General features: G+C 51.6%; 1 protein-coding gene across 3 annotated transcripts in view; it reads right to left on the bottom strand.

Moving 5' to 3' along the window:
* The window catches only part of ANKRD10 (ankyrin repeat domain 10), a 33310-nt gene extending 31777 nt beyond the window's left edge, over positions 1 to 1533 (bottom strand). For all 3 annotated transcript variants that reach the window (XR_005984047.1, XM_041730949.1, XM_041730950.1), the window contains exon 1: positions 1177 to 1533. Coding sequence is in view for 2 of the 3 variants with exons in the window: in XM_041730949.1 (XP_041586883.1) it covers positions 1177 to 1386 (210 nt within the window). In the remaining variant the exon portion in view is untranslated. The remainder of the gene's footprint in view (positions 1 to 1176) is intronic.
* Positions 1534 to 24978: the final 23445 nt, after the last annotated feature.

Here is a 24978-nt window from a genome sequence, read left to right as displayed (position 1 = left end):
ATGGGGTCATAAGCGTTCGACAGCACGTGCCAGACTGTCCCACAATACTATTATGCTCAACTGGACGACAGGTCAACAGGGGAGCCCTTTCAAGACCAGCTGTCCTCACCTGTGGCGGGGCTGCCTGTCCCCAAAGCACACGAGAGCCAACATGTGGAGGACTCACGCTCTGAGTTACCCACAGGAACGTGCCAACGCCCGGGGCCAGGCGCGCTGGGCCGGGAGCTGGGGAGCCAGACCCAGTCCTGGGGGCGCTCGCGGCCCCGCAGGCACCAACCGGACTCTCCCACTAGAGGCGGCGCCGCGCGCGGCCTCCCGACACGACAGCACCGACTGTGCTAGGCGCACAGCAGCACGGGCATCCGGCTCTGCGAGGCCCCTTCTTTCCTCCGCCCCGGCCGCACCGTTTCACGGGGAGAGCACTGCTCAACGTCCATAAACATGAACCAGTGTCTGCTGGGAGATGCAGCTGGGCCCTCGGTCTGGGACCGAATCCTTGGGGAATAAGAGGAGCTCCCGAGCCGCGGGAACGGGGGGACGCGCCCTACCCGAACCCCGGAGATCCGCCGCGGACACGCGCCCCCACCGCTCGCCCCACCCCGCCCGCTCCCTGGCCTTCACCCCGGGAGCCCGGCCCGCGGCGGGCAGTCGCCAACGGCCTCCGCTAGGGGCGGCGCGCCCGCGAAGCCAGCCCGTTTGAAACTTGCGCCGCCGCACACGCGCCTGGGGCCCCTCGTGGGCCGTCGCCGCGGGGCCCGCTCCCGGCCGCGGCCCCCGCCAGGCCCCCGCCAGGCCCCCGCCGCCCGTGCGGCCGCACATGCGCCCCAGGCCTCTCCTCGCTCGGGGCGCCGACCCCGCTTCCGCCCCGCGCTCCCGGCACGCCCCGCGGCCCCCGCCAGGACCCCGCCGCCCAGGCAGCCCAGGCCGCCCACCCCGCTTCCGCCCCGCGCTCCCGGCACGCCCCGCGGCCCCCGCCAGGACCCGCCGCCCAGGCCGCCCACCCCGCTTCCGCCCCGCGCTCCCGGCACGCCCCGCGGCCCCCGCCAGGACCCCGCCGCCCAGGCCGCCCACCCCGCTTCCGCCCCGCGCTCCCGGCACGCCCCGCGCCCAGCGCCCAGCGCCTCGGGCCCCACAGGGAAGCCGCGGAAGATGGCGCCTTAAAGCGCCCGCGCCCACCTTGCCGAAGTGCGCGGCCCAGTGCACCGGCGTCCAGCCGTAGAAGGAGTCTTCGGCGGCCAGGTGGGCGCGCGGCGTCTGCTGCAACAGCGAGCAGAGCGCGGCCAGGTCCCCGTCGCGGCAGGCGCGGTGCAGCGGGAAGCGGAGCGACAGCAGCTCCTCGCTGGAGAAGCCCGCCTCCACGCCTGCGCCCGTTCCTGCCGTCGACATGGTCCGTCACCGGAGAGCTAGGGATAGCCTGCCGAGAGGACGCGCGGAGAGGACCCGAGAGGCCGCCGACCGAGCACAAAGGAGCGCGAGCGCCGCCGCCGCCGCGTCCCGCCGGCTGCGGAGCCGAGCCGAGCTGAGCGCGCAGAGGGGGCGGGGCGGGGCGGGGCCTGGCGCGGGCCGGGCTGAGGCGGGCGGACGCCGGCGCTGGGCGGGGCCTAGAGCGTCGGGGGCGGGGCCTGGGCCGTCGGCGAGGAGGCGGGGGGCGGGGCCTGGGGCGTCGGGGGCGGGGCCTGGCGGGGCTGGGGGCGGGGCCTGGCGGGCCCGGGGTGGGGCCTAGCGCGGCGGGGATCGCAGGACGCCGGGGCCGGGAGGTGGGGCCGTGCGCTGGGGGCGGGACTTGGGCGCTGGGGCTGGGGCCGGGGCTGAAGGTGGGGGAGCCGGGGGGGCGGCTCCGAGACCCCTCGCCCAGCGGGTGGGGTCGGCAGTGGCCGCGTGTCCGCAAGACCGCAACCCCGCAGCGTCCGCACCAGCCCGGCTCTGTCCTCTCGAGGTGCCTGCTGTCGGGCGAGCTGCGGGAGGAGTTGGCAAAACACTGGAAAATTCTCCGTCAATGACCGACAGAGTATTAACAGATTTTCTTCTGATTATGAGTAGTATGTGACAATCAATAATTTACCATCGAGAAATAACCATTATCAGCGTTTATGGGGGTTTCCTTATAGTACTTTTCTTACCATATAGTTTCATTTGTAGGTATCCTTTTTCTTTTCACAAAATTTGGAATCAGGAATCACAGTAATTCAACTTTAAGTGGGTAAGCAGGTGTCCGGGGAGACAATGGTGCTTTGGATACCAGCTGGCAGCATTAGCTGGTAAGAGAGATTGGGCGCCCAATGCCGAGCAAAAAGAGATTGTTAACGTATGGGTGTAACGTGCAGCGCAGTCCTCTGTTCAGACAAGGGTGCAGCGCTTGGGGAGGTGCTCCAGGTACAGTAAGTGAGGAGAAGCAGAGGGTCCTTCAATCAGGGAGCGATTACCATTGCATGGGAAACGTGAATGAGACGGTCTTCTCCCCGGGATCTATATCAGATGAGGCAAGAAAGGACATTTCCATGGTTGAAGCAATCCTGCTTTTATTTGGACCAGAAAGGTAGAATGCTGCTTGTAAACTCATTGCCAGCCTGGTCCACTCCAGAAGCCAGCTGTTTTTCTCTGCACAGACCCTGCTGATTTTAACCTAATGACCTCTGTAAGATGGTACCCTGATAATGACTTCCATCCTTCCTGGGAGAGAGGCATTCCGTTTTACAAAAGGATGTGAGCATGCCTCATCATCTGTAACAGTGGAGGGAGGGCTTACTCCTCTTTACTGTGCCCCCTGCAGTTGAGGAGGCTGAGACACAGATAAGCTCAGAACTTGCACAAGGACAAACAGTGTGCCTGGGGCAGAGCTGAGAATAATTGCCAGACCTAGTTTCCAATCCAGTTAGGTTTTTTTAACCTTGGAATTTATTTTGTGTTAAGAGCTGTAAGGCCTAGGAAAAGAAAGTAGGTTATAGTGGCACCATAGGTAGAATGCCATCCTTCCTCCATTAAGACGACTTTCTGGTTTTCAGAGTTATTAAGACTATGCACATATCTGTTTATTGATTTATATTGATATACATTTTTAAGTAGCTGAAATAGGTCAACACAGATATGATGATGAGTCCCTAAGATAGCCTGCATGATGACTGTGGATATGAGGATTACAAGGGCTGTCTATGAGTGCTTCCAAATGCCACTCTTCTAGTTGATTAGTCCCAAGTTCTTCCCAACTCATTATTATTACCAATTATAGATTTTCTTTGGGATTCTTGTTTCTAAAGAGCTCGGGGGGCAAGGGGAAAAAAACGATTCATCACTCACATGCTTTGATGTATTTGACAAAACAACCATAAATATGTGACAAAACATTCTCTCCTTGACCAAAGTCTACTCAGGCTCCCCCGAATTTCAACTAGGCTTAGACTTTTGGACTTGGGTGTTTGCGTTGTCCAGTTTTAGCAAGACTCCTGCTAAGTTGGTTTAGCCACAGTTCCCATCCCCCATATCTGATCAGGTTCGTAACTGCCTGGCTCCCCCAGGTAATGTCAGCTCACCCTGGCCTGCCTTCAGCAAGAATCCTGCTGGGTAGGGTTAGCCAGAACCAGCTGGTGAGCTGGCCCTGGTATTTTGTCTTAGTTATATTACAGCCTGGGTCACCTACCCAGGGTAAGGAGGTGCCCCAAACCAAATCTGATCTCTCTCCTCCCTGCAAGGAAAAGTGGGGTTCCCGGTCCCACTGCCAGAGTTTCTGGGTACAGTCCATCTTACTAGGCTTTAATGAGCCACAATGAACAATGTTTTTGAATAATAACCTTTTTCTGTAACATAAGCAAACTTTGGTGTTAGAAGATATGATTCAGATAATGGAAGAAAGCAGGGAGACTCCAAACTCAATATATCAAAACAAAATAAAACAAAACCCCTCTGCATTTAGGATTGCATCAAATGGGGCAGGGCTCAGATGTAGGCACATCCCAGTCGGGGATGCACAGAAGTGCCCACACATTGTGTAGACATCAGTAGGCCTGTTTTTACACTTGAAACAGGACACAGTCAACGCTGTGTCACGAGAGATGAGGTTGGAGAAGAAGGTAGGACCCAGACTATAGCGCCATGCTAAGGAACCATGTGAGACAGATGAGAGGCTTTCCTGTGATCCCAGGTGAGGGGTGAGGGCACTGAGGAAGACCCACATCGCACCTGCAGCTGGCTCTGCCTGGGCAGCCCATATCAATGGGATCCTTAGCCTGACTATTCTCTTACCTGCACCTCTCCCCACCATTCACCTCCCTCCATGTGGCCAGATCATCTAAATTGGACATAGGAGCAGTGTCTTGGTCTGTTCCGGTCTCCATAATAAAGTGCTACAGGCTACACGGTGGTGGTGGTGGGGGGGGGAGATTTAAACAACAAGAATAAATTTCTCACAGTTCCAGAAATGGGAAGTCTGAGATTGGGGAGCCAGTGTGGTCGGTTCTGGTGGGACCCTCTTCCTGGCTCACACAGCAACTTCTTGCCACGACCTCACCTGGTGTGGAGGGAGCCATGAGTCTGGTGTCTCTTCTCTCATGGTCACCAGTCCCAACATGGGGACTCTACCCCCATGACCTCACCCAACCCTGATGGCCTCCCAAAGGCCCGACCTCCAGATAGCATCACATTGGCGTGACCTTCAGGGAGACACAGACATTCAGTCCATAGCAGACAACTTCCCAGACTTCTGTCATTGAGATATGACCCCAGCGTGGATTGTCACCACATTGACATGCACTTTCATATCCACAGAGAATCTGTGCTATTCATAATTCTCTTAAAATAAGTTTACTTTTTAAATTACTGACTTAATTGATGTTCTTTTCATTAATAAAGCATCAATGCGTTTATGGTGCCAATTACATCTTCTCCCTACCCATTTAAACAAGTCCACAGCAAAACCACCAAGTTCTTCCCAAATCAGTTCCTAGAGCTGGTAGTTACACAGCGAGCACTCTGGAAATTGCTGCCCGGGAGCAAAGTCCCAAATCCATATGTTGACTGCCCCCTTCAGCCAGGGCCTCCCTACTTGAAACCATGGGTGCATCTGTTGGAGGCTTCTCCCACCCTGTCCCCAGCACTTACCTCCCCTCCCCCCACTTCAGAATGTGACCTTATTTGGATATGGAGTCATTAGGAATTAGAAGATGTAACTATTTAAGATGAGGTCATGGTGACTAGGTAGACAGGCCCTAACCCAATGTGACTGCTGTCCTTCTAAAAAGGGACATGTGGAGGCAGGTGTGTACATGGGGACAACCCCACGGGAGCATGAAGGCAGAGCTGGGCTGGTGCTGGGCTGGCGTAGGGAGGATAGCCGGCAACAGCAGAGGCCCTGCGGGGCAGGGGCTGGAGCAGGTCCTCACTTGAGGCTTTAGGAGGTCCAGCCCTGCCTCTGCCTGGCCCCGCAGAGCAAGAGACCATAGATTCCAGTTCCCCAAGCCCTGTTTGCTGGGCTTGGTTATAGCCATCCCAGGACACGCGCCCCCCTGGGCTCCAAGGCTCCCCAGCCCCAGCCGCTGGACATGTCCCCCACTCTGCGTTTCTCCTTCCCAGAGCCACGGCCCTGGGGCAGCAGGAGCTTCCTTCCCTCTACTCCATGAGGTCCTGCCTTTGTAGCTTTTGAGTCTCTTTTTCACTCTTAGATGAAAAATTTAAAGAGCCCAGCAAGTCAGTGTTACGCATTTTTAATCATAAAACCTGGATTGTGAAGCGGCTTGCCTGAGGTGGCCTCTCCACATCCAGCAGACCTCATGACCAGCAGCAACATGCCCCACACAGGCTTCTGGGGGCCCCAGCGGGGAAAGCAGACCTCTGTCTTCAGAGGCGGCTGTCTCTGATCTGAAAGGAGCCCCCGGGTGGGGCCCACAGCTTGCTCTGCAAACAGGTGATCTCTTGGATAAAGTACTGCCCAGGAGCCCTTCTCTCCCATCTCCACCTCTGTCCCTGTCTCTGCCTGTGTCTCCATATCTCCACCTCTATTCCTCTCAGTCTCATTGGCCCTGTATCTCTCGCAGGAGGACATGCCCTACCCATTCTGAGCCTACAATAATTTGTTGAGCCACCCGAGACTAGAGGCTGAGACTCAGATGAGTTGACAGCCCCTTTTCAGAAAGGGGAGACCTGGGACCCCTGGGTGGCTCAGTGGTTGAGCGTCTGCCTTTGGCTCAGGGCATAATCCCAGGGTCCCACATCGGGCTCCCTGCAGGGAGCCTGCTTCTACCTCTACCTGTGTCTCTGCCTCTCTCTGTGTCTTTCATGAATAAATAAATAAATAAATAAATAAATAAATAAATAAATAAATAAAATCCTTAAAGAAAAAAGGGGAGACTTGCTTGGACAAGGATCTCAGCTACAAAGAGCACCAAGATTCTGGAATCTTACCAATTGTCCTGTATCTTACTTATGCCTTGAAAAAAACGGTGAAAAATTCAGATTTTTCATAAAAAGAACCTCAGTTCTTCACCCACTGTGTTTCTTCCCTGGATGTCTTCTTTGCCTTCACAGAGAACACATCACCTCTGATGCGTGTGGCCACCAAACGTGTGAAGGTTTCTGCCCTCGCAAATCTCTGCGACACCAGCTGGGGTCCTATGGTTCACCTTGACTCTGATACAGCCCCCTCGGGTACCAAACCAGGCCCCACAGGTTAAGGGCTCGGTCTCACAAGACCGTCCCACTTCCCCTTCAGACACCAGGCACATGCCCTGCTGTCCCCGAGCTCCGGACTGGCCGGCTGCAGACGGGGGCTCCCACGATGCCCTCGTTGTGTTAATCTGCTAGAGCGGCTCACAGAACTCAAGGAAGCACTTAACCAGTTTCTCAAAGGACTTGGCAAAGACCATCTCATCAATGAAGAGGTGACAGGACAAGGTCCAGGAGGGTCCCAAGTGCAGGAGCTCCTGTCCCCGTGGGGCTGGGGTGCCTCACCCTCCCGGGATGTTGTGTGGTGCAGCCTGGAAGCTCCTGCAGGGGCCTTATGGGGGTCTCTCACTGAGGCCTGAGCCATGCTTCACACCGTCTCTGGAGGGTGGGGGTGTCCAGGAGCTGCAGGCCTCGCGCTGTGGAGGGTCTTCCTGGTGACCAGCCCAGGCAGGAGCCCGCTCAGTCACCCCATTAGATCAAGAGAAGGAGCACCTCTTAGCACCTAGGAAATTACAAGGTTTTAGGAGCTCTGTTCTGGGAACTGGGGGCAGAGACCAATATACATATATATATCCTTATCATTTTACAACCACTGCTACCTTTAGAATAAAATACAGGCAAAGACTCGAGTTCTGCTCGGAAACAGACTTGTAAGAGCAGCTCACTGGGGATGGAGCCCGGAGGTCCGAAGAAGGAGAAGGAATTCACAGGCTGGTCTGGTGGTAGCCACCCTCAGGATGACCCAGGGCTGAGCTGCTCCTCAGGAGGGTCCTGCCAACCCCTGAATGATGACCCCAGGTGGCTTCCTCACCCTCTACCTGTAACTTAGGAACTGTGCAGTCCTTTAAAATGTTTTAGCCCACTCCTTAATCTCCCAATGTTATTATCAGTGAGAAAAGTCCCTAGAGAGCCATGATTATTACTAACTGTGCTTCTGGGACCCCTCCTGGAAGAGTTGGTGATCCCCCTCCCGAGGAGCAGGTGGGACACCCCCACTGCCACCCTGAAGCCAACTGCCCTCTGGGGCAGCTTGCCGCTGCTCACCAGCCCAGACCCAGGTGCCTGGTGCATGCGATTGGGATCTATCACGTCTTCCTCACCCTTCCTGAAATTCTTGCTGTCCAGCTTAGCCCTTAAGAATGTTCCAGAAGCAAGTGCTTTTTTTCTGACAGGGTAATATAATCCTAACCATCGGATGGAATGACAGGAATTTGTTGTCAAATTAAAACTCCTGTTGTCCATCACTGTCTAACAGACAAGACCCTGGGTGAGGTACTCCCAGAGCGCTGGGGCCTTCTGGAAAGGCCAAGCCGTGGGCCGGGAACGGGCAGGCCTACCAGGAGGTGAGCTGGGGCACAAAGATCCCTTGGCTTGGGGTCCAATGTCTCTGCTTGGGAGATAGGTACGTGAGTGCCTTCTTTGGTTCTTCTTGCTGGAACTCTGCGTCCTGATGCCAGTCCTCTCTAATGTGGGAGCAACATGTCTGGTGGCAGTGGAGCCTTCGGGGAAGGGGACAGAAGCTGAAGCACACAGTGCAGCCCCTGTGCTGGAGGCCCAGGTGCTGTGGCACTGTACCATGTTTCCCCTACTCCATCTCTGGGGACTGGACGAGGTATTAGGGTCTCCCTTGCTGGCGGGGCCATTTCTCCGTCTCTGGCCTCAGCTCCTCATTCATTAAAGGAAGACAACGTTACCTTGGCTCAGCAAAAGGGTCATCATTGAAGTCAGAGGAGATTTGCAATGTAGATTTTGAAGATGGAGGTTATTAAGTGTTCTCCAAAGTACTTTTATTATTTATCCCCCACCCCCAGCAATTTGTAAAAATTTCAGTTGCCAATTCTTCCTGGAATGAGGTATGGCTGCGAGGTGTTTTATTTCTCTCAAAGTCTTAATTACAGCGGTGAGAGCCTCCAGTCTTGTTGAAAAGTGGCCACTCAGGATACACGCCAGCTGCTATGAGTATCCCCAGGAGCTGGTCCTGTGCTGGGGCCCCTGGACCCTCAGGAAATCGCCCCTCCCAGGCCCTGCAGGCCACACAGTTGTTGGACTGATGGAATGCTGACCTGTGGCCAGGAGACACTGTTGTCAGCCCCTTCATCCCAAAAGTAGGATGGCCCCTCCCTGTTAATTCCTCACAGCGCGGCTTAGAGCAGGCTGTCACTTTACCAAAGGTTTGGGTATACGGGCAAGGACTTGTTACCCTGCAGAGGATACAGAAGCCAGCATAGGGCGCTGAGACCAAGGGCTGTTGTGGTCACTCCACTTCCTGCCCACTTCCTGGAGCAAGGGTGAGAAAGAGGTTAAGTCAGAGCTTTAGCTCATACCACACTCAAAAATCTGTTCTGTGTGGATTGGACATAAACATGAAAACAAAAGTGAAAAAGATTTAGAAGGGACCATAGACCATCTTTATGACCTTAGAGCAGTGAAAGATTTCTGAACAAGACGCAGGAAGCCCAACTGTAAAAGAAAATAATAGGACAGGTTTGATATAACTAATATCTTCATTTGGACCAAAAAAAAAAAAAAAAGCACCAGAAATAAAGTGAAGGATAAGCTACAGACCAAAGGAAATAGTCTGTCAGTCATTTCAAAAATGAAAGATTCATATTCAGCACATACAAAGAACTTCTACAAATCAACCAGAAAGAGCTGACAACAAAAAATGGGCCAAGATACAAACAGGCAATTCACTGGCAGGAAATATAAATATCCAACAAGCAAGATGCTCAGTAACCAGTGATTTCTCCTGTCCTACTGAATGGATTAATCCTGTCAATGGGCAAAAGTTTGCAGGGATGCTCTGCCTGAGGACAACAGCTCTCTTTACATGTCTTTCTGGCTTCTGCACATCTCTCTGATTCCTTCATGGCCTAACATCAAAGAATTTATGTATGGTTAACCCTTGAATGATGCAGGGGGTCTGGGATGCTGACTACCATGGTCAGAAATCCATGTATAACGTTGGCTCCCCTCAAAAGATCACTGTTGATTGGGAGCTTAACCAGTAGCATGAACAGTCAATTACCAGGGATTTTGTATGTCGTATGTATTATGTACTTTATTCTTTCAATAAAGGAAGCTGGAGAAAAGAAAATGTGACTAAGAAGATCATAAGGAAGAGGAAACACATTTACAGCACTGTGCCATAAAAGACCCACATGCCCACGCACTGGTGTGATCCTGGCGGTGGTGTCCGAGGGTCTGTAGTAGTTGTCATCAGTCCCTAGCACTCCTGTGGACTTCTCACACATCTGCCAACCCACAGTCTCCATTGGTCTTGTGTTTTGGGTGTGCAGTGGTTGGGCTGCTGGCTTCTCTCTGGAACACACTGTTCTGGCTTCTGTGGTTCTGCAGCTCTCCAGTGCCACCTCCGAATGCTCGAAGGCCCCAGGCCTGAGTCCTAGACCCTCTGCTCTCTGTACTTTCCTCCTTGGCAATCGTGTCAAGTCTCATGCCTTCAAATACTATTTATATGCTGATGATTCCTGAATTCATGTCTCTGTCCCTGACCTCTCCTGCAGTCCAGACTCATAAGCCCAGTGGCTTAGTCCTCATCTCTGTTAGGATCTCTGCTAGGCAGCTCCATTTACTCCAAATAAAATTCCTGAGTCACTGTCCACAACTGTTACTCCTGCTCACTGCCACTGCCTGCTCTCCGTCTCTGCGAAGGACCCAGGAGTGTCCTACCCAGGGGCTCAGGTCCAGCACCCAGAGGCCAACGTGGTATTCGCTCCCCAGGAGGATCCCAGTGGCTCTACCACAAATATGCTTCTGTTGCTCCCGCTCCTTTGTTCTCCTACTCAAACCAGTGTGACTGCCTGTCAGCGATTTCCGTCCAGCAGCTAGAGGATCTTCTAAGATGTGAATCCAACAATAGCACTGGCTTAGAACCTGCCAATACCTTTTCACTGACGGTTAAAGAAATTCCAAGTGGCACGAATTTGAATGTGGTTGGTAAGATTGCGGAACTGAATTTCACACTTTGTTTAATTTTAACTTATTTAGATTTGGATTTAAAGACTTAAAATTGACTCAATTATTGGCAAAATCTTAAGTGCGTATAAACAACTTAAAAACAACTTGGGTGTGGGCAGCTGCTCTTTCAGCTGTAAACTGCTGTGGAATGTAAATGTGGCTGAAATATTCCCAGGGAAAATCTAGTGCTGCAATTGCGAAGCACCCTGTGAGTAAAACGGACCCCAGATTGCCAAGACTTTGTAAGAATAAAAGAACGTAGAGTATCTCATGAATGATTTTTAATATGGAACACATATTGGATTTGTAGTATTTTAGATATGTTAGGTTAAATAAAATGTATTATTCAAATTAACTTCACCTGTTTCTTTTTTCTTTTTTTTTTTTAGTGTGGCTAGTGGAAAAATCTTAATTATATACGTAATTCTTGAATTTTATTTCTATTGGTCAGCCTGGCATGTTGGAAACTAATGTATTATCTATCCATACATCAACACAAGTAGTTAGTTGGTTGTTTTTTTTTTCTCCCTTCTAGGGGAATACCAGTAGTTTCTTTGGCTGAGTGCTGGGCTTGACCTAAGGCCCATTTTGAAGAAAGGAATGAGCGTATCTCTGAAGAGTGGAATCACTGGCAGGTAGTGAAATGCTCTGAGAGACTCCGGACAAGAGCACCTGAACAAACAGGCGATCTGGGAGTTCTGTCGCCCACTGCAGGCACACGCTCCCCTCCCCGAGGTGGCAGGGCAGCGTCCCGGGCTGCTCACTCTGCTTTTCTTTCTCTCTTCCTCCCTCCCTCCCTTTCTCTTCGCTGAGTATGACCAGTTGGAATTATATAAACTAAAGGCAAGTAAGTTAAATATGCATAGGCTACATCTCCACAAAGACAACTTTCAGTTTAAAATAACTATAATGTATTCTTATACTTGTTTATGTTTTTATCCCCGATAGGTTTGGGAAATGGTTTTTCTGTGAGTTTCTAGGGGGTGAGACACGTATTTTTAAAAAATATTTCTGTAGTACTTGACTTTTTAAACGAGCATTTTTTTTTCAGGGGTGGGGGATAAAAGTAATGGTTCTTATAACAAAGCCCAGACCTTATAGAAAAACATAATGTGGAAAGTGAGATGAAAGCCCCAGGGATGTTTACACACACACACACACACACACACACACACACACACACAGATCTAAGTACAGTTACACATTAATCTCCCCATGATGTTTCAGGTAAAGTGGAAGCATACTACTCACAGGGACACACAGACACACCTGAGAGGTTGGCAAATCTTAGGCAGCTTCCAGGCTGGCAGTGGGCATCTCCCTTCTGGTTTGCCAGTGTGTGCCTGGGGCACGATTTGTCTTCCCATCCTTTATAGATGATTGTGCCTTTTTTGGTAATTAGAAGCAATGTTGCAGTGAACATATTTATGTACAGTTCTTGGCACACTTACCCAGTTTCCTGAGATGGAATCTCTGGGTCAATTTTCTGCACAGTTGAATGGCTTTACATACATTTCCAAGTAACCATTCAGAAAATCTGGGCTAATTTACACTCCCACCAATGATGTTTGGAGACTACCTTTTTCCTCACACTTTGGCCAATATTATTAATTAGAATATTAATCATATTTTAAAATTTAGGAAATCTGATATGCATAAATGACTCATTCAGCAAGTATGTACCAAGCACCTGCCGTGTGCTCTTGTTAACTTGCAATTCTGAAATTATTAGTGAGATTGCTGCCGAGGGTCTATGTGTTTTAGGAGTCCATATGTTAGCATTCCTGCTGAGTTGCCAGTTGGTATGCTTGGGTTATTTGTAAATGTGTTGCTAATTTATAAGAACCTTTTATATTTAACAATACTGACTCTGCTACGTTCCAGGTTGTCTTAGCTGTTTTAATACCTCCAGATTTGTTTTATGTAGTCAAGTCTGACATCATATTTTTCTTCACAACTTCTGTCCTTGGGAGTCATGCTCAGAAACAGCTGAGATTATAAAACTTCTGTGCTGGTCATCAATTTATTGTGTCTGAGCTGCTGCTCTGGCGTGCTCTCTGCTACAATGGACGGGATGTTCTGACGTTTCTGTTATAGTAGACATGGCCTGAGTGTCAGTGTAGGGGATGCTGGAGGGTGTGGAGGAGGACACCTTCCCTTCCTGGTCTGGCAGTGCTGTGTTGCTCCTTCCTCCTCCCTCTGCGGGGTCTGTGGTGGCAGGGTGGTGGGGACATGGGGGCAGGAGAACTGGTGGCCTCACAGCCCCTCACAGCCCCACCTGGGACCATCTTTCCAGGGGCTGTTTCCTGTTGCCCTGCACCTGGGGGGCAGCTCTGACTGGGCACCTTCCCCACCAAGCCTGGACCCTCTTCTCAGGGTCAGGCCCCGCTGACTTTGTTCCTGGGCGCCTCCCTCAATCCTGGGGCCCCATTACTGTTCCTTCTCCGTCCTCACCCTTACTCCCCGACCACACATACTTGCTCTTTATGTTCAGATTCCTTTTTTTTAAATTAATTTTTAAAATTTAAATTCAATTTGCCAACATATAGTATAACACCCAGCACTCATCCCATCAAGTGCCCTCCTCAGTGCCAGTATTTCCTCTGTTTACATTACTGACTGGACCCAGATTGGCCCAGTTCCCTTATATTTTTATTTCAGGCATCATGATGCTGGCATCACTGATAATTATGTCTCTAACTCAGGTCTGTTGTTTTTTCCTGTGTGCTCTATGTTGAGGCTCTGACTTCGTGTTTTCCCAGTAGGTTCATGCACTGTTCCCAGAGCTCCTCTGTAGCTCTGCACAGACCATGTGTCACGTGCTCAACACCATGACTCTCTGGATTTCTGGGTACCTCACTCCATTCCCAGAGGCTCTGTGTGCTCTTGAGCCACACTATCTCATGCCCTGCAGCTTCATAATATATCATTTGCCAGACTCCCTTTCATGTTTGTGTTCTAAGAGGAAATCTCAATGATCACTACCACTAACTCCCTTTCCTCCAAATACTGGATGATCTATGTCCATGATAACACTTTAAAGCAGCGATAGAAAAGACTGCCATCTTGGAAACTGCAGATTCCAACTTTTCCCAGAAGCAGAAAGGAGTAAGTGAAGTTGTGCTGTACATAGGGATTATCACTGGGAGCCTGCTGTATAAAACCTGTGAAGGGCCGTGCATCTTCCCAAACCATGACTCTCGTACCCAGCAATACAGGACAATCATGTATTTTAATTTGCAGAACTAATGTACACATGCAGCTTCAAACCATAAAATCCACCAAGACTGATTTGGAACAATAGGGGCGTCTCCCGTGGAGGGACGAGGAGCAGAGGCCCAGTCCCTGGCATTCTACATTGCACCTGGACTGTCCTTCTCGGGTGTCCTATATCTTCCTTTTGTCTGCCTTCACTGATTACTCAAATCCTCAGAAGATGGCATGTCTTGCCCTCCTGGCCAGGACAAACCAGTCCTCAATGGGCTCTTGATCTTGGGTGATGTACGTCTGGGGGGAGACCTGTCCTAGGACTTGGCTGATGGCCCTGTGCACCTGGGCCCTCGAGGGGAGGGAGTCCTTTCTCAAGTCCGCCACCGCATCCACCTTCAGATGACAGCCTGCAGGAAAGAAGGATGGAGAGGGTAGAGATGGATGTAGGAGTCTAGCATCCTGAGATCCTGTCAGGGAGGCAAGCCACGAACACTGAGTAACCACTGAAGAACATTAAGAGAATGTACAGCTGCAAGATATGACTTTTTCCAAATATGTGGTTGGCAAAGGTTTCATCCTGGTCTATAGCTTTTCCCTCCCTCATTGTCCCAGGGGGCATCACAGCCCAAAGTTCTGGATTTCGTGGAGAAAGTCTCGCTGCAGCTCCCCTGAGCCCTTCCCTGGCTTTGGTGGTGTATCAGAGCCCTCCGCTCACCTTTAGGGCTTGGGAGTTTTCTTCAGTGTTCTCTTATGAAAGATTTATAGTTTTCCATCCTACAATGAAATCCATCCCTCACTGTGAAGCCATGTGTCGGCCCACGGGTGATGCAGGTCACAGTTGGGCACTGTTCACGGTAGTGCCATTGTCTCAGTGCCGTGTGTTTGAAAGGCCTTCCTTCTTGCACTGGGTTGCTTGTGTGTTTGTTGGAAGGTATTTCAGTGAGTCTGTATCTGGGCTCCCTCTTCTGTTCCACTTCTGTGTACACCAACCTCTCCACGAACACCACACACTCTAGGTGGTGGGAGCCTCCCAATCCCAGGGGACCGTATTTAGTCTTTCAACATCTACTACGACATCAGCTATAGTGTTCGGTTTTAAGAAACCACATTGTTGAGATAATTCACACACCATACAATCACCCACGTAAAGTGTACAGTGCAGTGGCTTTTACTGTATCCACAGAGATGTGCAACCATCACCACAAACAATTTTAGGACATTTCAATGACCACCCAAGAGAAATACCATGTCGCTTGGCTGCTACTCCTCAAAGCCCCAGCACAGCCACTCCAGACAGCCTCTGACAGTCTCCGTGGATTTGCCTCTTCTACACATTTTGTATCAATGAAATCATATAACATGGAGCCTTCTGTGTCTGGCTCACTTTACATGGGGTGTCCATGCAGTGGCACACCAGTGCCCCCTTTCCCTCCTGGCTGACTGACATTCCATCCTGTGCATGTGGCACATCTGTTTATCCATCTTCAGCTGATGGACATTGGGGTTCTTTCTACTTTTTGGTTATTAAGAATAAGGCCACTATTAGCAGAAGGGTTAATAGTGTTAATGTTTATGTGGATATACGTTCTCACTGCTCCTGGTTATAAACCTGGCAGTGGGATTGCTGGCTCCTACCCTAAGGCTGTGTTTGGCGGTTGCATGACCAGCCAGGCTGTGTTCCCAGCAGAGGCACCATCTCACATTCCACCTGCGGCGCCTGAGGGCCTGGGTTCCCCTTGTGCTCGCCAATACTTGCTACCACCTGGTATCTGTCTCTCAACGATGGCCATCCTAGCGGGTGGCAAGTGCTATCTCGTGATTTGGATTTGCATTTTTCTGATGGGTCCTCACGTTCAGCATCTTTTCACATGGTTATTGGCTGTTTCTATATCTTACTTGAAGAACCATCTCTTCAGATCCTCTGCCTATTTTTATTGGATTGTCTTTCTATTATTGAATTGTAATAGATCTTATATTCTGGATACAAGTTCCTTATCTGGTACAAGACTGCCAAGAATTTCTCTTATTTTGTGGGTTCTCTTTTCATATTTTTCATGAAGTAGCTGTAGATATTATTTTTAAAGGTATTCTTTATCTTTATCATGGTTAAAAAAACTGTAACATTGAATTTACTGCCGTAACCATCTGTAATGTATGATTCGACCGTGTTAAGCATATTTACATTGCTGTATGACACATCTCTAGGGAATGACCTGGGACCAGCACGTTGACTTTGCTGCTTTGGGTGCCGTTACTTAGATTGAAAACATTTTTGTGTGGTCACAATAGCAAATCATTACACTTCCAGATATGAAGACTGCTGTAATGAGAGATGTTATGGAGTTTAGAGGTGAAACAGGGGAGGTGACGTTCAAGCGTATCTGTTCAACCTACAGCAATGTAGTGAAAGGGATTTTTAAACATTTTGTTCTGTCTGGGGGCAGTTCTGCTATGTAGATCAAGCATATCACTGTACCCGAGTTGGCAGTTAGTGGTGGTGGGAAGCCTCTAGCTCTGGATTAGAAGGCCTGCCAAGAACTGGCTCCACCAAGGGCCACATGACCGTGTGCATCGGGAAAGCCATCCAACACTCTGAGGAGGGACAAGAGGAGGTGACGTCCCCTTAAAAGGTACGGTGCGCTGGCATAGTGTGTGTGGACACTGTACACACCACACAGACCTCTAAGAATGCTTGAGAGGCATGCTGGGCTGAACTGTGTCTCCTCAAAATCTCTAAGTTGAGGCACCGACCTCCAGGTCCTTAGAACAAGACTGTATTTGCAGAGGTTCTTTTTTTAAAAAAATATTTTATGTATTCATGAGAGACACAAGGAGAGAGGCAGAGACACAGGCAGAGGGATAAGCAGGCTCCCCATGGGGAGCCTGATGCAGGACTCGATCCCAGGACCTCGGGATCATGCCCTGAGCCAAAGGCAGAAGCTCAATCACTGAGCTACCCAGACATCCCTGTATTTGCAGAGTCTTAAAGATGTGATTAAGCTAAAATTAGGCCATGGGGGTGAACCTCATCCATTCTGACGGGTGTCCTCTAAGAGGAGCAGATAGGGATGCCGCTGCAGAGGAGAGATGATGTGAGGACAGAGGGAGAAGGTGGCCATCAGCTCGCCCAGGGGACAGGTCTTGGGAGAGAGTAGCCCTGCCATGGAGCCTGGACTTCCAGACTCCAGATGGTGAGACAAGGAGTTTCTGAGGTTCAAGCCTCCCTATGGCAGGTAGACTAAGCAATCTAGTGCAAGAGTCGAGCAGGACTCAAACCTAGAAAGCAACAGCACTGAGATACCCATGTACTGATGGACGGCAGCAGAGAGGTGGCTGGTGCAGAGGAGGGAAATGCTCAGGAGTCAGGCATACTGGCATCCTGCTCTGCCACCAACTCACTTGGCGGCTAGGGAGTCACATGTCCTCTCTCTGCCCCAGGTTCCTGGGGTCGTGGGGTTGGACAAAAGCTCTCAAAGAGCCTCTCTGGCACACACATGCTCTGACTACAATCCCCTGGGCCTCCATGCTGTGGCCCCCTGGATGTCAGGAACAGAGAGGACCTAGCCAGGAGTACAAATAAAATGGTTCTATCTCTGCTGCCTTTAAAAATGCTGCTTTAGGTGGCATCCCAATCCGTTGTTAAGACTGGACAAAGGAAGTGAAAGTTCTCTCTCCAGAATCACAAATGTCCCCAAACCTGCCTTTTTGGAGCAGAGGGGCAATCTGACACTGTAACCCAAGAAACAGTTTCCTGCCTTGTCACTGCAGTGTGCTGCACAGGGGAGGGCTTGCCTGCAGCCAGAACCAGTTTGGACATAAAACCTTGGAAGAGACTTTGACTGTTGCTGAAAACCTTGGAAGAGACTTTGACTGTTGCTGGGAGGTCTGCTCACCTCCCAGGACACGCTGCTAGGGCAAATCCTTTGCACCTAAAATACTTGCACAAAGGCCAGGCAGCTCCCAAAGTACTTCCATGCCTTCTGAGCCACACCTACTCCATTTTGAGAAAGCAAAATTTTAATACATTGAAAATCTTGAAACTGGGTGATTTCCTGAGGATTGGAAAACTTTTTTCTCTGTAGATATGTTGGCTTCAGTCAGGGGTGATATTTAAAATATTTATCACTGTTGAGGTTGGACACTGGCTGTGAATAGCCTCGCCATGCTGTGTCGGGATGTTAGTCCTGGCCTTCTGTGAGTCAGTGGGAGACATAAAGTGTGTATGTTGTATGACACATCTCTAGGGAATGGAAGCTCAGCTCTCTGCCAGGGACCCAGCACGTTGACTCCAGTGTTTTGGATGCTGTCATGTAGATTAGAAACATCTTTGTATGGTCACATGATTTGTGTGGTCAAAGATTATTCTGGATGTTTCTTAGTTTTGGATGAGATTAACATTTAAATGAGTAGACTGAGTAAAGCAGATTGCCCTCCCTGAGGTGGGTGGGCCACGTCCGATCAGTCAAAGGCTTGACTAGACCAAAAAGCTGACCCTCCCCTGACTGAGGGGGATTCCTCCTCACAGATGTCCTTCCAATTGGAACTTCTGTCTTTTCCTGCCTTTGTTTTCCTGCAAATGGGAAACGTTGGCTTTTCCTGGGTCTCCAGCCTGTCAGAATTCAGATTTAGATGGTAATGGCATCGTTAGCTCTCCTGGGTCTCCCGCTCGCTGGCTGTAGATCCTGAGGCTTCTCAGCCTGTGTAACTGCTTGAGCCAATTCTTTACAATGAATTTCTTTCCATAGTGTATATATGTCCTGTTGATGCTGTTTCCCTGGGGAATCCTGATGGCTAAATAGGCTCTGAGGTTATGTTATGAGGTCCTTTCTACAATAGGAAGCTCAACTAGATTTTCATTTTTTTGTTGTTGTTGTTTAAGGGGAAAAAACCACACTGCCTCTAATATTTAAATATGTTCATTTTATTTGGCACTACTTGAATAAAGTGATTTTTCTTTATACAAAATAGTGGTTTTATTTTATTCTTCCCACTGGTGGGAATGAGTGGATGTCCCCTCAGGCAGTCTTGGTTTCTCAGTTCAGTCTCTGTCTCCCCTTGTGGTGTTTGGCTCTTCTAAACAAATGTTTGTGCTTCTTTATTTTTTGCTGGAGAGTTTTGCCTGTTTGGAAAGAGGAGATTTTCTTGAGAAATCCTAGATGTTCCTTAGGAGGCTGGTTTCACACCCTTCTGTGGTTTGCTTACATCTGGATGTACCGGGCCCAGCCTTGGGCTGAGAATGACGGGGACGGCTGCCGGACTCTGCAACATGTTGACAAACACCTTTCTGGGGGCAGCTGGGGTGTGGCCCTCCCACAAGTCCAGGGAGGTGGATATGTGTGTAGATAACTCCTCCAGCCCCCTACACCCCTGTGAGCCAGATGCTCTGAGTATCCCACTTTGAGGATGAAAAAGTGAGGCTTAAGATGTGCTGTCATCTGCCCAGGGTCACCCCAAGTGACACAGCTCATCGGGAGTCAGATGGGATCTGAACACAGGTCAGGGCACCACCCAGCCCCTTGGCAGTGAGCTGATCCTTTGGGCTATGGAGGGGTGAGCAGCTCACCTAATGGCAACCTCTCAGTTTCCCAAAGGAGCCTCGAGAAGAGAGAGTCCCGGGAGGTGGGTGGGAGGTGGGAGGTGAGCTTGCACGACAGACACCACCCTGCAGATGCGCAGAGGATGGTGGGGACAAGACGGCACCTGGAGAGTCAGGGCTAACGTGGCAGCGTCCTTGCAGGAGGGAGCAGGGGAAGGTGTGGTTGGGGTGAGGTTGGCAGTGAGTCAGGTGGGGGAGAGAACTGGCAGGGTCTTGGGGAGCACCAGGGCGTGACCCCGAGGGAGGAGCAGCGCAGAGAGGGGAGAAGCCATGCAGAGGCCAGCACAGAGAGGATGCCAGGGTGGGGGGCCAGACCGCACCCTACGATGCCTAGTGCTGCCACCTTCCGCCCCCAGACCCTGCGGGGGCTCCTCTGAGCTCCACTGGCTGGGCGGTGCCCCCTGCCCTCAGGGGCGGCTGCGTGGACCAGCTCCTGTGACGTCAGGCCCCTTTGTCCCCGCCAGGGGACGGCTCCTGCCCACACACTGCTGGCCCCCGGCCCTGGCCCTCGAGGGACGTCCGCCGCCCACCCCCGGACCCCCAGATGCAGAGCCGACCTGCAGGAGCTCCAGCAGGTGGAAAGGCCCTGCCTTAGGCGTTGGGTCGTGGGAGGCTTTACTGTTCTCTCGACAGAGCTCGCAAGGCCCCGGGAGCCGGGAGTTTGGCGAAGTCTCTTGTGACCTGAACGGTCGGTGGATGCGCAGCAGGTGCAGCAAACCCTAACGTCCCTCTCTGTCTCTGACTACACTGGGAGGTGCAGGCCAGGGCCTGGGATTTCAAGGCTCCAGGGTTGGCTCTGGCCCTGCACAGTCGGAGGGGCCCTGGCCGGGCGTGGTGACAACTCGCACACCCGGGAGGTCTCTAGTGACGCGTCTGTGACTCCACCCTGGCCGGCATTTCCACAAAGTACAAGACGGCAGGCTGGCTGCATGGAGGCTGGTCGGGGGCTTGGAGGAGCAGCCGACGGGAGGAGGGGAGACCCAGAGGTGTCCCAGCAGGTGGAACGGAGAGGCCGCCCAACCGTGCCCTGGAACGTGGGCTCTGCGAGGGTGGGCGGGCTGTGCCCCGGTAGGAGCTCGGTACACGCAGGCGAAGGTGGGGGGCTGGCCAGGTGGGTTTGGTCCTGCGCCGGCTCTACCAGGAGCCACCTGCTGTGGCTTAACAGTCACATTTACAGATCCTTGCAAGTCTTTGTTGACACTAGCTGGGAATTAGGGTGTGACGCATCCCCAAAACCAGTCGGGCTTAGGGTACGTGGATGGGTATGTGGCAGGTAGAAGGCTGGAGGTGTTCATCTGAACCATCTCTGTGACTAGAGTCTACCAGGGAGAGGCTGGGAGGACAGGAGAGGAGCGTCCTGGAGAAGTTTCCTGGTGTTCTGGAAAGTTCCAGGGAGAAGGAGAAGCCTGGGGTCTGGGCAGAAGCCTCCAGGGGAGTCTTGGGCTGACCTCAGCAACTAGGGAGTTGTCTGAAAGGGCAGGGGGCCGGGGGCTGGATGTTGGGGGTGACCGCAGGTGTGGGACTCAGTCCCGGGTGGGAGGCGCCCACGGTGAGTTTTGGGGACCTGCCCGGCCCGGGGTGTATGACAGCCACCCCACATGCCCAGGACTCCTTGAATTTGGACTGGGGGGCAGAGTCTGATGACACAGGAAACCGTGTGGGGCTCCCTGCCGGTCTGCCCAGGGCCTGAGTCACCTGCCCCTCCAGAGAGCTGTTCCCTGGAGCAGCCGGATGGGGGGCATCCCAGCATGAGCCGGCATCTCCACACTTATTGTCACCAAGATGGTCCCAAGTTGCGTTTACCTAAAGCTCTTCGAAGGCTGTCAATGATTTTTTCCAGAGCTGCTAGGCTTTTAATCTGATAAAATGTTTCTTTCTCCTCTTCTGTGGGAAAAATTAAACATAAGCATCAAGCTTTGACATACAATTGTAGTTTAATTCCAAACTCGTGTCTCTCCTTCCAACCAGGATGTCTGGTGCTCTGCCAAGGCTCTCGGCCTCTCCCCTGCACTGTTCCCAGGCCCCGCGGCCCAGTGACTCACCGCGAACCTTCCATCCCCCCGTCAGTTCAGAAAGGCACCGGGAACATCAGTGGGATTTCCTTTGCCAACACACACTCTGTGTGTTCACCAGCAAGTATGCAACAGTGCTGCATGGGTGTCTCTGTTCCTTCATCTTCCTCCCCCAAGCCAAGCAACATCCATTAGAATAGTACAGGGATCAGTAAGAAGCCAAATACATGCTAAAAATGGTCAGCCATGGGGAAAAGGAGAGATTTCTCTGTCAGTTCCATCCTGCCACTTAGCAGCCCAAGAGAACTATTCCAGCCCAGGAAGGGAGCCAGTGGGTTTGCAAGAGGGGCCCTGCTGTGGTGGCCAGAATTTCGCATTAGAGATTCATTCCTTGGAGCCTACTTTAAACCCTCGTTGCCTCACCATCCCGAGGTATGGCTCAGGAGGACAGTGTTATGTTGACTATACTTCTATGTCTTTGGGGAGGTCAGTGGCGGAGCTCAGCGTTGCCCTGAACAATGAGACCAAGACACTTGGGTCCCTCTGTTTGGGAAACAAAGGCGCACAAGAACGACCCTCTGGGAGCCAGCCTGTGTGCCCATTTGGGGCGGACGCTGGAGCTCAGGGAAGCCTGTCCAGCGGGGGAAACGCCCCGCCTGAGGCAACAGGAGCAGGATGCGCCTCTGCTCCCAGCAGAGCAGGGGTGCTGAGAGGGAGCACGGAGAGGAGGGAGCCTGAGTGGCGCCCCAGCCACGCTGAGCCCCGAGGGCCCCTGCGAGGGTTCCAGGGACCGGGTATTGGACCGTTTCTGACCTGTGCTGTCATTTCTAATGGCTCGGCCCAATAAGTAGTCCTCAGGGAGGAGTTCTGATAGGAGGTTGTAACAGGTGCTCCTGGACCGGCCTCCCCAGTGTGCCAGGGCCTGGGCCTCAGGCCCATGGAAGCCACCTGCCACGTGCTGCACTGTGGGAGTTATAAGGGATGCCCCCACCCTCCTGGGTGGGATCCTCAGCCCAATCCCCACAGGTAGCACCCGGGCTGACCCAGGCCCCTTCTCCACCCCATGGTAGGTCCCTCTTTCCTGGCCCTTCCACTGTGGTACATCCCAGTGACACCCCTGAGCAGAAGCAGGAAACCCAGCAACCTTCCATAGCTGGTCTATGGTGCTACTGGGATCTGGGGGCAGCTTTCTGGGTAGCCCCTTTCTCTGGGGGGCTTCCCTCTCACCTACCATCACCTTCACTTTCCCTACCAGTGTTCTGGGGCCACTCTGCGTCCCTCTCCTTCCCTCCCTCCATCCCACAGGCTGCCAATGCCTTAAGAAACTTTCCTACAAGGTGGGAGAGAAAATCAACTGAATTTTGATGCGTGGGTGTCCCCCACTAAGACGGGGACCCAGAGCAACAGCCTTGCCTGGGCCTGAGGACACTTGCTCCCTGGCTGGCAGTTGGCCTGTACTCTGCTCCTAGGCCATGGGATGGACTCTGGGTGTGCGGGTTAGTCTCAAGGCACAGTTGAGGGGCCCCAGAGGTTGGTTTGTTTTCTGTGAGGTGGGGTAGCTGTGAATGGTGAACCACCTACAAAGTGTGGCTGGAGGACCTGAGACAGTCAGCCCCCACTCAAACCTAGCCCCACCCCAGCCATCTGCCCAAATGCCTTGAGTTCCACCATTAGAGATCCATTCCTTTGAAAGATGTTCCTTGTCAAGCTTCTCCTGCTCAAATGCTTATAACCCCTAGCAAAACATCCCTCTGAAGTTTAGGGGGTTGATGGCAGCTATCCCAGGGCCAGGAACTGGGACACACCACTGACCTGATGACCAGACTCAAAACCATGCTGAGTATTCCTTCTTCCCCAGGAGGAGGTGGCTTGAAGTATCTAACAGTACAAATGAGGTCATTGTTTGGAAAAAGTATAAAGGTGGGCCGCAAGGAAGGGATGGCACCCACACAGAAATGGATGTTAAGGCCATTGTTGATGGATCCCAGAGCCCATGACAGATGTCAGGAGGTGGGCATACCCTGAGACCATCTAGCAAGAGTGTGAACAGGCCACCCCCAGGAGACCAGCTGACTCCACCTGTTCCACCTCAGCTCTCCCAGACTGGGATGGAGGCTGCCTCACACTCCCAGTCGGCTTTTCTGAATTGAGCAGATGGCTCAGGCATGAGGACGGAGGAGGAGGAAGGAGGAGGAGTTCAAGCAGCAAGCACCAGGTAGAATGTCACCAGGGGGAGGAGAGGTCACTTTATCCTTGTCCAGGCTGAGTTTTTGTTAGTATTTTCCCATGGGTGGAAAGTCAGCATTTCATGGAACTTTTTTAAAAACCCCAAGTGGGAATCCTGGTGTCCTCTTGCTGGTTGAGTCCACTCTCCCACCCATTCTGACTAAAACCTCTGCACCGAATTCACAAAGGAAGCAGCTAAGGCTCCTGGAAAGAGAGCAAACACAGGCAGGTGCAGAGGCGTTGCCCACAAGGGGAAGGATTTCATGTGCCTATGTGTGTTTGCTTCCGGGCTTTGCTCTGAGGATCAGCCCAGTTGTGCTGTAACAGTGTGGCAAGGGCAGCAAAACTGACAGAAACTCCATCTTTCTGGCCACAGGAAAAGGAGCCCCTGAAAGCCCAAGAGTGCACCGTGGGGCTCGGGAGGGGAGGACACTGCAGAAATGAAGTTCTTGCTTCTGTGTGTGAAACCCCACCAGTTTCAGCCTCACACTGGAGCTGGTGTATACACAGGACACTCAGACCAGCAGAGAAAAGACTGCGAGAAGTGATACATTCAAACCAGCACTCACAACCAGCGAGATCAAACATACCGGGTAAACCTAACCAGGTGGAATGGCTTTGCTAATATCAGAACATCAGTGTTCTCCAGAGGGTTCAATCAACACAACCTAATACTTACAATGTCCGGGATTCAACACACAATTCCTCCACGTGGAGAGAACCAGGGAAATAGCACCAGATTTCAGGGGGAAATGTAGCTGACAATATCACCCTCAACATGACTCAGGTGTGGAATTATCTGCCAAACACTTGAAAGCAGTCATTACAAATATGCTCCATGAAGTAAAGAAAGACATGAAAAGTGAATGAAAAAAAAATTCTCTGGGAACAGCAGGGGAATAAATATACCACAGAACTGAAAGGAAATCACAGAGCTAAGAAAAAAATGTCAGAGATGAAAATTTTACTGATGGGCTCAACAGCAGGTGGAAACTCCATGTATGGAGGACCAAGCAGCAGAAATTATGCAAATGGAACAGGAGAGGAAACTATGGGAAGAAGCAGAGTCTCAGAGACTCATGGGGCAGTATCTAAAGGTATAATGTATGTGGAATTGGTGTCCTGGAAGAATAAGAGAAAAAGACTGGAGCAGAAAACATATTTAAAGAAAAACACCCAAATAGTTCTACAGATGTTGAAAAATTTTAACTTATCAGAATTTTTCCAACAAATGAAGCTTCAGGTTCAGATGCTTTTACTGGTGATTTCTATTGAGGAAGAAATAATACCAACCTTACTCAAACT

The sequence above is a fragment of the Vulpes lagopus genome, chromosome 16, assembly GCF_018345385.1.
Source record: "Vulpes lagopus strain Blue_001 chromosome 16, ASM1834538v1, whole genome shotgun sequence".
NCBI lineage: Eukaryota > Metazoa > Chordata > Mammalia > Carnivora > Canidae > Vulpes > Vulpes lagopus.
Note: the sequence above shows the minus strand (reverse complement) of the source record. Positions and strands in the feature narration are given on the sequence as shown.